The sequence below is a fragment of the Onychomys torridus genome, chromosome 2, assembly GCF_903995425.1.
Source record: "Onychomys torridus chromosome 2, mOncTor1.1, whole genome shotgun sequence".
NCBI classification, from domain to species: domain Eukaryota; kingdom Metazoa; phylum Chordata; class Mammalia; order Rodentia; family Cricetidae; genus Onychomys; species Onychomys torridus.
Window position 1 is genome coordinate 155,431,085 of NC_050444.1, and position 15,872 is coordinate 155,446,956.

The 15,872-nt window shown below is 48.1% G+C and overlaps 1 protein-coding gene across 1 annotated transcript; it reads right to left on the reverse strand.

Moving 5' to 3' along the window:
* Positions 1 to 352: 352 nt before the first annotated feature.
* Positions 353 to 9,432, reverse strand: LOC118578021 (chymotrypsin-like elastase family member 2A). Its single transcript, XM_036178631.1, has 7 exons — positions 9,393 to 9,432; positions 8,790 to 8,884; positions 4,825 to 4,922; positions 4,319 to 4,447; positions 3,867 to 4,003; positions 1,493 to 1,638; positions 353 to 535 (listed from the first exon to the last, which is right to left on the reverse strand). Exons 1-7 carry the CDS (start codon positions 9,430 to 9,432, stop codon positions 353 to 355), a joined length of 828 nt encoding a protein of 275 aa, XP_036034524.1.
* Positions 9,433 to 15,872: the final 6,440 nt, after the last annotated feature.

The following is a 15,872-nucleotide window of genomic DNA, read 5'->3' on the forward strand; positions in this document are numbered from 1 at the left end:
ATTATATAGTAAAAAGGAAATTGGGTTTCCAGGAGAAGACTTTCTGGGGATACAGAGGCACAGGAGGATAAACTCAGTCCCATTTGCTTGGGAGTGGCCCAACATAGAACTGAATAGTCCTTTGTCCTGGGGCAGATGGGGACAGTTGGTCATCTTGTGGGGTGTAGGGGAGCACTCCTCAGGGGAATTAAGTGCTAATAACTAAGGCTGCAGGGGTCTCAAACCATTAGGTGTGGGCTTTGTAAATACATATGATCACTGACTGCATTGGAGGGTGGGGGCTGGGCCTATATGGCCAGAAGAAGAAATGAGATACACTTGCTGATTCTGGGAACCCTGCAGGTCTCATAGCTCACACTGGGCTGGGGCTGGTGGTTCTTACCGAGTTGATCCAGTCGATGTAATTGGAGACCCTGGTGAAGACAGATGGCTTGCGGGGGTAGTTGCAGCCCAGAGTAGAGCCGAAGCTCACGATGCCATGCACCTGCCATTGGCCGTTAGATGCCTGGCAATTCAGTGGTCCACCGGAGTCCCCCTGAGGAAGCCAGAGTCGGGCGTGGAGGGAGGAAGAGGATGCCCAATGGGGCCTGGTTCTTAGTATATTCATATTGTTCTTCTATGAGGTCACTGTCCACTAAGGACAGCCTTACGGTCACAAGCTGTGGCACCTTATTTACAGGAGCTGACATGTCTTTATTTGGGGACTGGCCTTACAATGTGGCTGTCCTGCTTCAACCCTGTAAATGCTGGCATTACAGGTGTGGATTACCATTCTGGCTTTGCTCACATCTCCGCCCCCCCCCCCCCCCACCCCAGACAGGGTCTTGCCATGTAGCCAAGGCTGAGCTAAAACATGCAACCATCCCCCTGCCTCACCCTTCCTAGTGCTGGGATGATAGGCATGTGTCCCAAATTGTAGCTAAGCACTTTCTATGCCTCTTCTCTTTTTAAGGCCACGAGCCCAGTGTGAGTTTCTTGGGTTCATTGGAGAAGGCAACTGAGTGTTCAGAGGCTAGGACTTGCCTGTAGGGGACCATGGAGTGAGGGGTCTATGCAGTCAAGGCACTGACTGTATCTGAGGTGTGGGGACACCCTCCCACCCCCGTCCTCCTCTGAAGAATCTGCCTGTAGCAAGTGCTTTGATTCATGACAGTCTTTAAGAAGACTTCTCTAGCAGCTACCCGAGGGGCCACTATAGGGGGATGCCAGTAATGAGAGACCTGGATGAGCTCCAAGGAAAAACTAAAGACTTCCTAGCAGTTAGGCCAAGAGGATGCTACTGGGTGATGGAGCTTAAAGCATTTTTCCTGGGGACTGTGAGAACAGAGGTCAGGTTCTGAAATGGTCCATGACCCAAGACTCCTGCCTTGGAAGGAGGGAGAGATGGATCCTAGGATACCCCCCAACACTTCACCCATCCCCGCCCCGGCCACCTCCGCATCCCAGCCATGTTTGGTTGGAGACTGGGACACCTGGTTGTAGGTACACTCACATTGCAGCTGGAGGTCACGCCATCGCCACCAGCGCACACCATGGTTGTCTTCACAGAGCTTCCCCACCAGCTAGCGCTGGAGCAGGTGGCGTAGTCCACAACCAGCAGGCGGCCCTGCTGCAGGACGTCAGGAGAGGCCCCGTTGGCTGAATGAGACCAGAGAGAAGGTGTGAGGGGGCCAAGAGACTCTGAGTGAGAAGGAGGCTGTGGGACTGTCGGTGAAGAACTTGCCGTGAAAGCTTGAGGACCTGAGTTCAGATCCCCGGTGCTCATGGAAAGAGCCAAGTGTGGCTGTGGGGGTGGGGACAGAGACAGGAGGAACCCTGGAGCTTGCCTGCTGTGCATACAACACAGGAGCTGGGTGGGTAAGCATCACTGCTTAGATTTCTGTGGGTCTGGTCTGGTCTATGTCACTTTCTCTCACTCTCGAGTCACAGTGAAAGGCGGCCATGTTAGTTTGCGCCGTGCCCTCAATTGATTGGTTGGTATGGTGGCTATTGGTCATTGGTTCAGGGGTGAGCCTGACTCAGGCTAAAGCTAATGAGCTCCTTCCTCTGAGATTTTTGGCGAGTGCATAAAGAGATGAAAGCCAGAGAGCTGTGCGCTGTGGATGCCTTTTTATGCAGAGAAGGATGAAGCCGGAAAGACTCTGAAAGGAAGCTATGGTTTCCTGCAGGTTCAGACCCCTTGTTCTGGAATGTTCCTGATACCTAGCCGCGTGTCTGCACTTGGGTTAGGATTCCTCTTTTGCTAGGCCAGTTCTGCACGTTTCTCTTAACTACGACAGAGAGCTTCTAGCTGGTAAAAAGAAATTCTGTGATGAAGGTAGTTTTACTCACGGCCCCAGAGACACTGTCGACATCACTGCCATAGTTGGCCAGGATAAAGTTCATTTTCATATTCTGTGTGTGTGTGTGTTTGTGTGTGCGTGTGCCTGTAGAGGTCAGAGGGCAACCTCTTGTGCAGTGGTTCTCAGCCTTCCTAATGATTCAAACCTTTAATACAGTTCTGTATGTTGTGGTGACCCCCCAACCATAAAATTATTTTCGTTGCTAATTCATGAACATAATTTTGCTACTGTTATGAATTGTAATGTAAATATCTGATCTGCAGGACATCCACTATGCAACCCTGAAAGGGGTTGCCACCCACAGGTTGAGAACCACTGCTTCAGTGCCCTCACTCCTTTGGGTCAGGGCTCACCCAATTGGGCTCAGCTGGATGGCTGTTGAACCTCAGGGATCTGCCTCTTTCCACATTCCCAGAGCTGGGATTAGAAGTACACACAGCCAAACCTGGCTTCTTTGCATGGCTCTGAGGCTGGAACTCTGGTCCCCATGCTTACAAGGCAAACATTTTCCCAGCTGATCTGTTACCCCAGCCCTCATCATCACCCCTCAATTGCACTTGACCAGGCTCTCCGAACAGGCCAGTCCTCACAGCAATATTTACTCCTGTGTGACAGATGGGGCATAGAAGCCAGGGGATTTAAGGATCTTGCCCAAGACTGCACTAATTAGCACACAATTGACACTTGGCTGACACTTTCTAGGGTTCAGAGCACTCCACACGTATCTTTGATCTTCACTGACTTTCCACTTTACAAATGAGGGCCCATCATAAGCAATGCGTATCTATCCAAGAAGCCTGAGCTACCTCCCTTCCTTACCCTCTCAGCTTCCTTGCTTGGTAGACAGGCCTCTTTCCTCTCTGCAGAGAAGAAAACGGCCTCCAGCAATGTCTGAGATGGAGTCTTAGCTATCCCCAATTCCTATTGGCTTAGCTTGAGTCAGGTACTCATTCCTGAACCAATCACCAGTGACCAGAACACTAACCGATCAAAGCTGGCCCAGCTTTAGACAGTGAGACGATGTTCTGATGAGAGTCTGGGGACTTCACAGAGCTCCAGAAGCCTGAGGTCACAGAGTACGTACTCTTTTGAGCTCTGGCCCTGGGCCACATAAAATACACAGTGTGGCCTGTATACTTCTCCCTCACCCTACAACTCACACATGGGCAGGTGGGGGGGGGGGGGGGGGGGGGCTACAGTGCACTATAGTTTCTAGTCATACACGCTTCTCTGGACTGACTTCTTTCACCTTCTTTGCACCTTGTTAACTATAGATAGCTGCTACCCCACCTTCCCTCCCTCCACTGTTCTTCACCCCATTTTACAGATGAGGAAGCCACCAGAGAGGCTCAGCAATGTGCCCAAATCACATCGCTGATAGGGGGAGAGTTGAGATTTGAACCAGGTTTACTTAGCAATCTCTGCTAGCCTGCCCCTCCAAGGCAGCCAAACACCTCAGGGATGAAGGTGACACCACCTCCCTTCCCTGCCAAGCTTTGGGGTTCTCTGCTAGCTTTCACTTACTCTGCAGCCGGCCCCAGCCTGTGACGTAACAGGGGTAGTTGTTGGGAAGAATGGTGCCGGCAGATGGGAGGCAAGCTGTCTGGATCTTGCTGGTCAGGGTCACTGGGCTGGCCAGTTTGATCAGGGCAATGTCATTCCTGGATCAGGAGGAAGGTAGAACACCAGGAGTGTTGACTGTTCCTGCCTACCTGTTTCAGCCTTCGTCATTTTCCCATGAACAATCCCAGGCTGACCCTGCAGGCAGGGTAGCAGAACCTCCCACAGCCTTGGCGTCTCCCTCTTCCGGTAACTCCACCATTCCCACATCGGCCCCAGCCACTATGGGGGTGGCTCCATCTCAAGGAGAGAGCTCTTTCCCTTCCATACAGAAGGGGCAGAGGAGGGGTGGGTTGACCCTTCTCTGTGTGGCTGCCAACCCCACCCCTGAGAGCACCGGACAAGACAGAATGTACCCGTTGGCGATCTGGTTGGCATTCCACTTCTCATGGACCACAAGCTTGGAGACCTGAACAGCCAGTGAGCCAGATTCCGAGGTGGAGAGGCTGTGCCGGCCCAGCACCACACGGTAGGTCCTGGAACTACTGTGAGGGCAGAGTGACAGGTCAGTGACCTCTTTTTTTTCCAGCCTCTGTGAACAAGGACACTCTAACGCAGAGTGCCATGAAGGAAACAGTCCAGAACCATCACTGGTATTCCCAAGGGGGGGAGGAGCTGGCTTTCTCCCTCCTCTGCATCCTCCTGGCACAAGGCACTCAGTGTGTGCCATGTATGGACAGGGGGACTCAACAACACTAAACCATAGATAGATTTGTGTCTATGCTTCAGCCAGGCAAGTGGCGGCTCTCCAGGCTCCTGTACAGTACGTGGAGCAGGCCACTTGGGGATCCTTGCTCTAGAGCTGAGTGTTACTCCATGATAAGGTGAACAGTTGGGTAAATAGGGAAAGGTGATTGGTTACCTGATGCAATGGGCAGCTGTTAGAACCCAGTTGTTGGCCACTAGGGAGCCTCCGCAGGTGTGGTACCACCTCCCCGAGGACTGGTACTGCAGGGAGACCTGAGGGGAAGCACAGGTGCATGGTTGGGAGGGCAGTGGAGGAAGGCACGGTGGGAGGGCACTTGCCTCAGGTCCTATACTTAAGGGGATATCCCCAGTTCTCAACCATTGAGATACAAACATTTTCCTTCCCACCAGACACACCAGACAGGGTCTATTGGTACATAGCCAAAGATGACCTAGAGCCCTGATCCCCCTGCCTTCACCTCCTGAGCACGGGGTTACAGATGTGTTCACCAAACCTAGTTACTATAAAAGCATTTTAATGCTGTATAGAAAAAAAAATTAACACAAAACTGGCTGTGGTCGTACATGCCTATAATCTCAGCACTTGGGATGTGTAGGCAGGGGGATCAAGGACAAACTTGGCTATGTACCAAGTTCCAGGACAGCCTAGGTTATATGAATCCTTGTCTTAAAACAACAAAAATGAACACAAATCCATGATAAACTCTGTGTGTGTGTGTGTGTGAACATTAAATAGGGCATGGTGGTGTATGTGTAATCTCAGCACAAAGGATACTGAGACAGGAGGGTAATCCCAGGACAGCCTGAGCTACCCAGTGGACCTGCACTGTAGCACTTAGCCCACCCCTCATCCTACGTTTTCTTTCCTTTCCTTTCTTTTCTTTTTAAAGATTTATTTATTTATTTATTTATTTATTTATTTATTTATTTATTTATTATGCATACAGAAGAGGGCGCCAGATCTCATTACAGATGGTCATGAGCCACCATGTGGTTGCTGGGAATTGAACTCAGGACCCCTGGAAGAGCAGTCAGTGCTCTTAACCTCTGAGCCATCTCTCCAGCCCTCCTTTCATTTCTGACAGTCTTGCTATACAGCCCAGGCTGACCTTTAACCCCCAAACTGCCTGCATCTACTTCCCAAGTGCTGAGACTGCAATGTGAGCCACCTTGTCCAGTCACCCATATTTTCTCAGTGTGCAGCGGCCAGAGCAGTCCTTTATTAATCCAAATCTGGTAAGGACTGCTCTGCCCAGACCATCCAGACACTCCTCTCACATAACGTAACGTGATGAGGCCCTACATCACCTCTTTGACCCTGCAGATGCTCACTTCCCCCTGTGCCAGTCACACAGACCTCTGTCAAGTTGTTGTCCAGGTAGGCAGACCCACTGCTGTCTCAGGGCATTTGCATCTGAGGTCTGCTAGCATAACTTCCTCCCCTTCCTATTGGTCTCTACTTGATGCCACCTTCTCGTTTCTATGACAACACCATCCAGAACAGTGCACACATGCACATGCATGCTGTCCTGGCAAGAATTATGTCAACTTGACACAAGCTAGGGTTATTTGGGAAGAGGGAGCGTCCATGAGAAAATGCTCCCCTCCCAGATTGACTCGTAAGCAAGCTTGGGGTGCATTTCCTTAATAGTTGATGACTGATGTGAGAGGGCCCAGCTCACTTATGGGCAGTGCACCCCCTGGGTTGGTGGTCCTGGGTGCTATAAGAAAGCAAGCTATATGAGCGCACCGTGAGGAGAAAGACAGTAAGCAGCACCCCTCCATGGCTTCTGCATCAGCTCCTGCCTCCAGGTTCCTGCCCTTCTTCAGTTCCTGTCCTCACTTCCTTCAATGATGGACATACATGGAAATATAAGCTGAAATCAATCCTTTTCTCTCCAGGTTGCTTTTGATCACCATGTATTATCACAACGACAAAAACCCTAACTAAGACACGTGCTCACTCAAGTCTATGCACACCTGCACACACCTGCCTTCCTGCATTGCTTTTTACACACTGGCTTCTTTGTTGCCCAGCTCCTCAACTTTAATGCAAGTTCAGTGACTCCCACCCCTGCGTACTGTGGTCTAGGGGTCTATGGGCGGTATATAGTGGGTCCTTGATAAACACCATCAGCCTTCTAGCTCTCCACTTCAGGCTCAACAGCCACAGATGAGAACTACTCAAGAAAAAAAAAAACTTGCATCTGTACAAAAACACACATGCTTTTTTCCTTGTCATCGTTCACTAAACAGTATCACAGGATGATGATCTAGATAGCAACGACATTGTGATTAGGGATCGGAAGTGATCTAGAGATTATTTAAAATAGGTAGGAGGGGCTGTGGATGATGTAGCTTGTCTAGCATGTGTGCCTTAGGCTTGAGCTCTAGACCTGCGGAAAAGATGGAGGAGAAAGAGGGATGATAATAATAGTGATGAGGGTGGTAATGCAGAGAATGCTGGTTAGCTGTTTTGTTTTGTTGTTGTTGTTTTTTATGTCAACTTGATATAAACTAGAGTCATCTGGGAAGAGGAAACCTCAATTGAGAAAATGCCTCAAAAGAGAGAGAGAGAGAGAGAGAGAGAGAGAGAGAGAGAGAGAGAGAGAGAGAAAATGCCTCCATTAGATTTCCTGTAGAGAAGTTGATGGGGGCATTTTCCTGATTCATGATTGATGCTTAGGGCTCAGCTCAGCATGGCAGGTGCCACCCCTGGGCAGCTGGTCCACTGTACTGTCCCAAACCTGCAAATGTTTAAGACAGGCCCTTGAGGGTTGGTGAGAGGGCTCAGTGAGTAACTCTGACAACTTGAGTTCCACATGGACCACATGGAAGGAGAGGACCGACTTCTGCAAGTTGTCCTCTGACATCCATGAGTGTCGTGGCATACACGAGTCCCTACCCTGCAAATAAATGTAACAAAAGGAGCAAAATGAGGGCCTGGAGAAATGGCTGTTCCCAGCCTCCACATGGCGGCTCACATTATGTCTATAACTCCAGTTCCAGAAACCCTCACCCAGACATACACAGAGGCAAAACACAAGTGCACATAAAATATAAATAAGTATAATTAAAAATGGGGGTTGGGGATTTAGCTCAGTGGTAGAGCGCTTGCCTAGCAATCGCAAGGCCCTGGGTTCCATCCACATAATAAACAAACAAACAAACAAATAAATAAAATAAACAAAATGAAGAAAGATACTCAAAAAGATTTTGCACCAATCTAAAATATAAAAACAAAACAAAACTGCTGACCCTTCTCTCCAGCTCCCCAGGAAAGCTATTTTAAAACAGACATGCTTCTGACATTTAAAAAATGTAGAATAAACTGGGCGATGGTGGCTCACACCTTTAATCCCAGCACTTGGGAGGCAGAGGCAGGTGGATATCTGTTGAAAGCTAGCCTGGTCTACATAGTGAGTTCCAGGACAGGCAGAGCCATACAAAGAAACCCTGTCCCAAAAATAAAAACAAAAAACAAAACAAAACAAAATAGATAGAATGTATTTGGTTTTGGGTATGGTTTTCTGAGTCTGAATCTTACAGGCCTATGATCCTGTCTTGAAACAGGCAACAGCAACAAAAATTCTTTTCTACAGCCAACTTTTCAACTGCTAAGTGCAAATTATGCTAGGTAAGAGAGATTTAAAAAAAAATCTATTATAAAGGTCACACATGTCCCATGAAAGATCTAGTAATTTGTGCCTGCGCCAAATTTCAGTTTTGACAGGGCTATGATTATATCAGTGTAAGGAAACAGTTATTTTCATTGGTAACAGTGTAATTAAGAATTAATATGCATAAACAACCCTGACTGGTCCCTTCAAGCAAAGGATATTTGCATAGGAGAGGTGACTGACTCACAGGGTAACCATATGTGCCAGTGAGCATCTAATTTTAGATCAGCAGGCCTTGCAAATTTGTGTCTCAGAGTAGTGGGCCTCTGGCAGCTCCTTTTCAAAGTCTCCTGGAGAAGATACCTTTCTCTCAGTTGCCAAATTGACCAAGGATGCAAGACTGTACACTGTATTGGTGAAGTTGCCGGAGCTGCCTGCTGTGTGTCCACCAGTCATCATCTTTGCCTGAATAACAGACCCACTAGTGTGGTTGACTCACCTGCCAGGGCCAGGTGTTGGGTGTAGCCTCCTGGCCCCCAACTACCCTGCTCACATCGTGCTCGGCCTCATAAGTGGGGAACCCGCAGCTGAGAGCTGTGAAAACAGAGTGGGAATTGTATGTGTGGACACACACAACTCCTGGCAGGAAAGCCTTGCTTTGGAGTGATCTAACAGGTCCGTGAGTCCTGTCCTTCACTCTGCTTCCTAGCGTGTTCCTGAATTTGTCAGGGAACAGAAGCTGGTGTTCCCTCACTGGGTGGTGGTGACACACACCTTTAATCCCAGCATTCGGGAGGCAGAACCAGGTGGATCTCTGTGAGTTCAAGGCCAGCCTGGTCTACAGAGCGAGATCCAGGACAGGCACCAAAACTACACAGAGAAATCCTGTCTCCAAAAAAACCACACACACACACACACACACACACACACACACACACACAAATTATCACCCTCTTGTCTCAGCCTCCCGAGGACCGGGATTACAGGAGTGTGTCATCATGCCCTGCTCCAAGCTTCCTGTAACTGAGGGACTGGAGAGGGGACAGTTGCTCAAGGCAAGGGCAAGAGCATCTGGTTCCCAGCTTCACCAGATAAAGGTTACCTCCAGCCACCAATGCGGATAACAGCAGGGTCCTGATCATGGTGTGTCTGTGGATATCTATAGGTCTGGCCCTGGCTAAGCTTCCTTTTTATGTGTGGGCTTATCAGCCAGAGAAACAGGAGGAGTGTGCAAGGTGGAGATTTTCCCAAAGCTCAGTGGAATAAATATTTTTTTTTCCATTTCTTTCCACCTGTTATGATGGAAGTACACTGAGAAAGGTACTGAAGCCTGGCTTCTGCTGAATATGCCAGCACACACCTGGAATCCCAGCAGTGGGGAGCTGGAGGCAGGTTGATGAATTGAGATCATTCATGACTACATAGAGTATTTGAGGCCAGCCTGGGCTACACAAGACTGTTTCAGCCCCCCAAACAACAACAACAACAACAACAACAGAAATGTAGATTCTATTTGCTTTCAAGAGATGGTCGTATGTTATGGGAGGGGGAATAATACTGCTTGTTCTTGGAGTTGCATTTTCAAAAGAAAATATTAAACCAGCCTATGGAGCACACAGCATTCCAGGCTAGCGGCTCTCACTGGGCTGCTTTAGCCACCAGGGATACTTGATGATGTCTGCAGATGTTTTTGGTAGTCATAGCTTGGGTTCCCATGCTACTGGCTTCTGAGGATAGAGAACAGAGAGGCTGCTGGGCATCCTGTAGGCACGGGACAATGAAGGACTTCTCATACTCTAATCACCAAGTATGCCAAGACTGAGAATGCCTTAGACCAGGCTGTGGCTGGCTCTATGGTCTTGGGTGAGCGGTGTGGGCTCTAGGCCCAGAGCTGACTCTTGGAGGGACAAGATGAGATGTCTATACCCAGTGTGTTCCACTGTGTCCTGGGGAGAGTTTCAAAACACAGAGAACATGCTTAGGAGAAGGGCCAGATGTGAGTTGAAGGAATCCAGTGCTGAGCAAAGGAGAATGTGCCAGAGGAAGGCTTTGTTGGGATGGGTTGGAGGTATGTTCATTTATTATATTATTATTATTATTATTATTATTATTATTATTATTATTATTATTATTTTGGTTTTTCTAGACAGGGTTTCTCTGTGTAGCTTTGTGCCTTTCCTGGAACTCACTCTGTAGCCCAGACTGGCCTTGAACTCACAGAGATCCGTCTGCCTCTGCCTCCCAAGTGCTGGGATTAAAGGTGTGCGCCACTACCGCCCTGCAAATTATTTATCATGTGCAGTATATATGCATGTGTGTTTGTGCCCTGCACACACATGTGTGTTGCAGAGGCCTGAGCAGGGCTTTGGGTGTCCTCCTCTGGCTCTCTCTCTCTATTTAATACTTGTTCTGTTTTGTTTGAGACAGGGTCTTACTATGTAGCCCTAAACAGCCTGAAACTCATTGTCATAGACTAGATTGGTCTTGAACTCACAGAGACCCATCTGCCTCTGCTTCCTGAGTGCCAGGATTAAAGGTGTGTGCCATCATGCCAAGACCCTTATTTTTTTGAAGCAGATTCTCTCACTGAACATGGAGTTCTCTGTTTAGGCTAGGCTGGCTGGCCAGCAAACTCTTAGCATCTGCCTGCCACCACCCTCCAGTGCTGAGGTCACAGGCATGTGCCTGTGACCGGCTTCTCACGTGGATGCTATGCTGGGGATCTGAACTCAGGTCCTCTTGTACAGCAAGTGTTCTTACCCACTGAGCCACCCATCTCTCCACCCCCTACTTTACAGGCGAGTGTCACCACTGCCTGGCTTCAAGTGTATTTTTATTATCTGCTCCCAGGACAACGGTGGTTTGATTTTCTCCATCTTCTGAATGGCTTTAAGGCAAGACTGTCTTAGGAAGTGTGCAGATAGAGACAGGCAAGGTACCTGTAGGAGCCTCCGTGCTTCTTATTTAATCAAGCCTAGGAAACCTGCCTCATTATTTCAGATGAGGAGACTGAGGTTCAGAGAGGCAAAGTGGCTTGTCTCAAGACACACAGCATCAGAGTGTCAGAATGAAGCCCCTCATGATCTGAATCCAAGGCTACCTCTAGAACTTCACTCTACCCCCTGCTGGCGAGGGATGAAATAGCAGCGATGGCATTGCTGGTGCAGATCAGGTGTTAGTGGGACAGACATCCTTTAAAAAAAAAAAAAAGATCATCTCTAAATTATGTGTATCTGTGTATGAATATGCTCATGTGAGTATAGGTACCCACAGAGGCAGAAGAAGGCATCAGATTCCCTGGACCTGGAACTGTGATTTGGGTGCTGGGAACCAAACTCAGGTCCTCTGCAAAAGTAGTTGTTATGTGCTTTTAACTACTGAACCACGTCTCCAGCCTCTGGGTTTCAACTCCTAAGACCTGGACTCAAGTCCTTGTCAGTGACTTCAGAGAGCCATAGTTCAGACAGGTTGTTTGTCTTCTGAGCTTTAGTTTCCTTGTTAAGGATTTAGGTCCCAGGTGGGTGTGGTGGCACAGGCATTTAATCCCAGTACTCAGGAGGCAGAAGCAGGTAGATGTCTGAGTTCAAGGCCAGCTTGGTCTACAGAGTGAGTTCCAGGACAGCCAGGGCTACACAGAGAAATCTTGTCTCAACAAAACAAAACAAAACAAAACAAAACAAAAACAATCAAACAAACAAATAAGAAAAAACAAAAACAAACGAAAGAAAGAAAGATAGACAGACAGACAGACAGACAGATAGCAACTTCCTAAATCTAACACTAAGTTTGAGAGGATTCATTTATGGATACTGGTTGATAAACAATGACATTTATTGTCTGAGTCAGTTGGGATCCAATGGATCCAGATATGCAATCCCTTGTAAAACTCTGCTAAAGATTTCAGTGAAGTATCCCATTCCTTCCCCCATATGATGCTTTCTATGCTGTTCAATAAAGGGAGTGAAGCCCTTTGTGAGGGACAGACAGACACAGTCACCCAACAACAGATACACTGATGGAAGAGACAGTCTCACACACAGGGACAAACAGACACCGATAGACAGATTCACAAGACAGCCTCCAGGCAGGCACATATTCAGACAGATACAGGAGACAGACAAAGGATGAAGTGGCCGGGAGCATGGAGTCGAGAATTTAAATCTGGACCCACTCTTGGTTAAATGACTCCAAGGGGAAGTCCTGTCATTTCTTTCCTTAATGCGTAGTTATTGGGACTCAGAGCTGATCATTAATGCATATAATCATGCAAACAACAATCAGAACCGCAGATGTAGTCCAGGAGTGCTTCCCTAGTGAAACCCTGGCTTGGAATCGCAACACTGCAGGAAATTAGGTCCTGGTGGCTCAGGCCTGTGATCCCAGGGCTCTCGGGGATGGCAGCAGGGCATCAGGTGTTCCTCTTCAGTTATTCATCAACTTCACCCTGGGCTCCATGAGGTCCTATCTCAAAAAAGAAAGGAGGGAGGGATGGAGGGAGGGATGGAAGAAGAAAAGAAGAAAGGAAGGAAGGAAAGAAGGAAGGAAGTAAAAAAGAAGGAAGGAAGGAAGCAAGCAAGCAAGCAAGCAAGCAAGCCAGGCACAGTTCTGGGGCTGCCGTGTAGATGGCAAGATCAGTGCAAGAGCCTTGCAAAGATGAGGGGTGTTGAGGTACAGAATCCTATCAGACTGGAATTCAGACAACATGTGTTCTGGTGAGTTCTACCCCTAATGCCCTGTATTGGTTAGGACCTTTGTTTATGGTCATAAGGGTCATGACAGCAGCCATTTTGGAAGTGTCGATTTTCCCTTAATGTCCAAAGTGCAGGTGGCACTCTCCTCCAGGGGTTGGCTTTGATATCAAAATAGTTTTCTCTAGTTGAAGTCATTGAACAAACAGCAGTTTGGCATGAGCCATGAGCTTGCTGTTGTGATCTTGGGCAAAGAGGGTAGGCTCTCTCTGCCTGAGGGCTGTCTATCTACCAAATGGAAGAAAACATGCTCAGAGTCTCTATCTCTCTGTCTCTCTATTGAACCTGGGAACTTGAACATGCTAGGCAGGCACCCCATTCCTGAACTCTATCTCCAGCCCCCATCTATAACCTCTGGCTGAGCCATCTCTCCAGCCCCAAATCATCAATTCATGCATGATGGGCAAGTCCTCCCCACCAGCTGCATTTTGCTCTCGGATTGCTTGGTCTCTTACTGTAGGAGCCTTCCAAGTGTCGTAGGTCTCACCCCTTAGAAACCATCCCCAGTTTTGACAACCAAAAATGTCCCATTGCTAGTTGTACCCCGGGGGAACAAGTCCCCCCTCGGCCATTCCCTTTCCGTTTTGTGGTTGTAGCCTCAGATGATTTCATGAGAACTTAAGGTAGTTCTTCCCAACAAGCTGATTGGGTTTGCCCCTGGTCTCATGACCTCCCTAGGACTCAGGGCCTGCTGGGGAAGGGGATGTAGTACAGGAACTGGTGGGGCCTGCAGCACATGCCCCATCCTTGGTCTTGGCAGGAAGGCTTCCCCAGACCATTTTCCCAGAATCCAATCCTGGTTTCTGCCCTGAGAGGGAGCAGCAAGGAGCCACTGTAGCTCCCACCCCCCCTAAACTCCCACACTGCTCGAGAGCCTGGCTTCTAGCAAGCTCTAAACTGGACTGTGTGACCTTGACTGTGTGACAGGTGGAGCAGTACTGCAGATGTGACCTTCTCACTGGCTCTTGACTCACAACAACTCCTCTGAGAAGCCAGGTGGCTGGCTCCCTGGCTCTGGGCCTGGGCTCAGCGTGGGCATTTCTGTGTGGGCGTCCTGGGTGGGGGTTCTGGCCTGGCCTTGTGGCTGGGGCCAGCAACACTGGAGCAGATGGGAAACTCGGAACTTCCACCCGGACCTCTGGTCTCCGGATTCGGCAACTGCAGCCAAACATCATCTGGGGTGAGATACTGGCTTGGTCCTAGAGAGCATGTCAACTCGTTGCTCCTTAGCCAACAGTCTCAGAGCCAATGTTGTTGATCCCTGACTCTGGCGGTCTGTTTACTTAGATTCTCAGGGGGAACTGTGCAAGCAGCGAGTGTGTGTGTGTGTGTGTGTGTGTGTGTGTGTGTGTGTGTGTGTGTGTATGTGTATGCATGTCTTATAGTGTGTGTGTATGTGTGTATGTATATATGTATGAATGTCTATATATGTATGTCTCTGTGTATATGTGTTTTAAGTGGTCTTTGTGTATACATGTGTATATGTATCAGTATATATGTGTATGAATGTATATATATATATATATATAATGGATGTTTTTATATATGTATGTGTATGAGTATGTATGTATGTGTGCATTGATATGTGTGTATGTGTGTTTTTTGTGTATATGCATGTATATATGTGTTCATAGGCATATTGATATATATGTATGTCTCTATGTGAGTGGGTATATGTGTATGTGCTTATGTATGTATATATATATATGTGTGCATGTATATGTTAGGTATGTGTACATGTATGTGTTTATGTATGTGTTAGTATATATATGCAAGTGTGAGTGTACATAAGTATAAATGTGTTTGAATGTATATGTATCTGTATGTACATTTGTGCATATACATGAGTGTGTGTACATGTGCGTGTTTATGTGTCTATATATCTAGGCATTAAGTGTGTGTGTGTGCGTGTGCGTGTGCGTGTGTGTGTGTGTGTGTGTGTGTGTATGTGTGTGTGTGTGTATTTCTATGTGTCTCTGTGTGTATGCATGTCTGTGTTTAGTTGGGTGTATGCCTTTGTTTATGTATGGGTATGTGTATATGCATGTGCATGTGTGTGTGAGGCAGGGTCTCATGTAGCCCAGGCTGGTCTCAAACTCACTATGTAGGCTGGGTAAGATGGCTTAGTGGGCAAACACTTGCTGTGTAAAGGAGAGAATCAGCTCCTGTCCTCTTCCATGTGTGCTACGTGTGTACTGCACCCCCTATGTTGTACACACACAATAACAATCTTTAAAAATCACTGTGTGACCAAGGATCCAGTGGATACATAGAGCACACACCTGTAATCCAGTTCCTGGGAGGTGTTCTTTTTCTTTTTTTCAGACAAGTATCTCACCCTGTGGGCTAGAACCCGCCTATGCCTCCCCAATCCTGGCATTTATAGGCATTCACTACCATGCTACCCAGTGATCATTCTTTTCCTGTGTGACTTTATCTATGTCTGTCTATCTACCTGTTTGTCCCTCTGTCTGCCTGCCTGCCTGCCAGTCTGTCTGTCTGCCTATCTATCTACCTACCTACCTATCTTTGGAGATGGGGGTTCAGGTAGTCCAAACTGGTCTATAACTTGCTATATATAGTTGAGGGTGACCTTGAACCTCTCCATCGCTCCACCAGGAGCAGCAATTCTCCTCTGTCTCTCTAGATTCCTTGCTGCTCCTTGCCACCTATACCCCCTCCCCGGTTACTAGAGCATGTCTGTACCTAAAGGGGTCCATGTGACTCTAGGCTCCTGTTGGAGTAGTGTGGCTAGCCAGGACACAGCTGTGTATTTGGACTTTAAATCTTGGCACCCCGTTCCTGGATATGTGGTCTGAGGGTGGAGATTTAAG

Bases quoted from the DNA above. Each gene is read 5' to 3' on its own strand.
- LOC118578021 (XM_036178631.1), bottom strand. From the start codon at position 9,432: ATGATCAGGACCCTGCTGTTATCCGCATTGGTGGCTGGAG. The intron at 8,885-9,392 runs GTAACCTTTATC...CTGTTTTCACAG, and splicing joins ATCCGCATTGGTGGCTGGAG to CTCTCAGCTGCGGGTTCCCC. The intron at 4,004-4,318 runs GTACATTCTGTC...CTCCTGATCCAG, and splicing joins GCCAACCAGATCGCCAACGG to GAATGACATTGCCCTGATCA.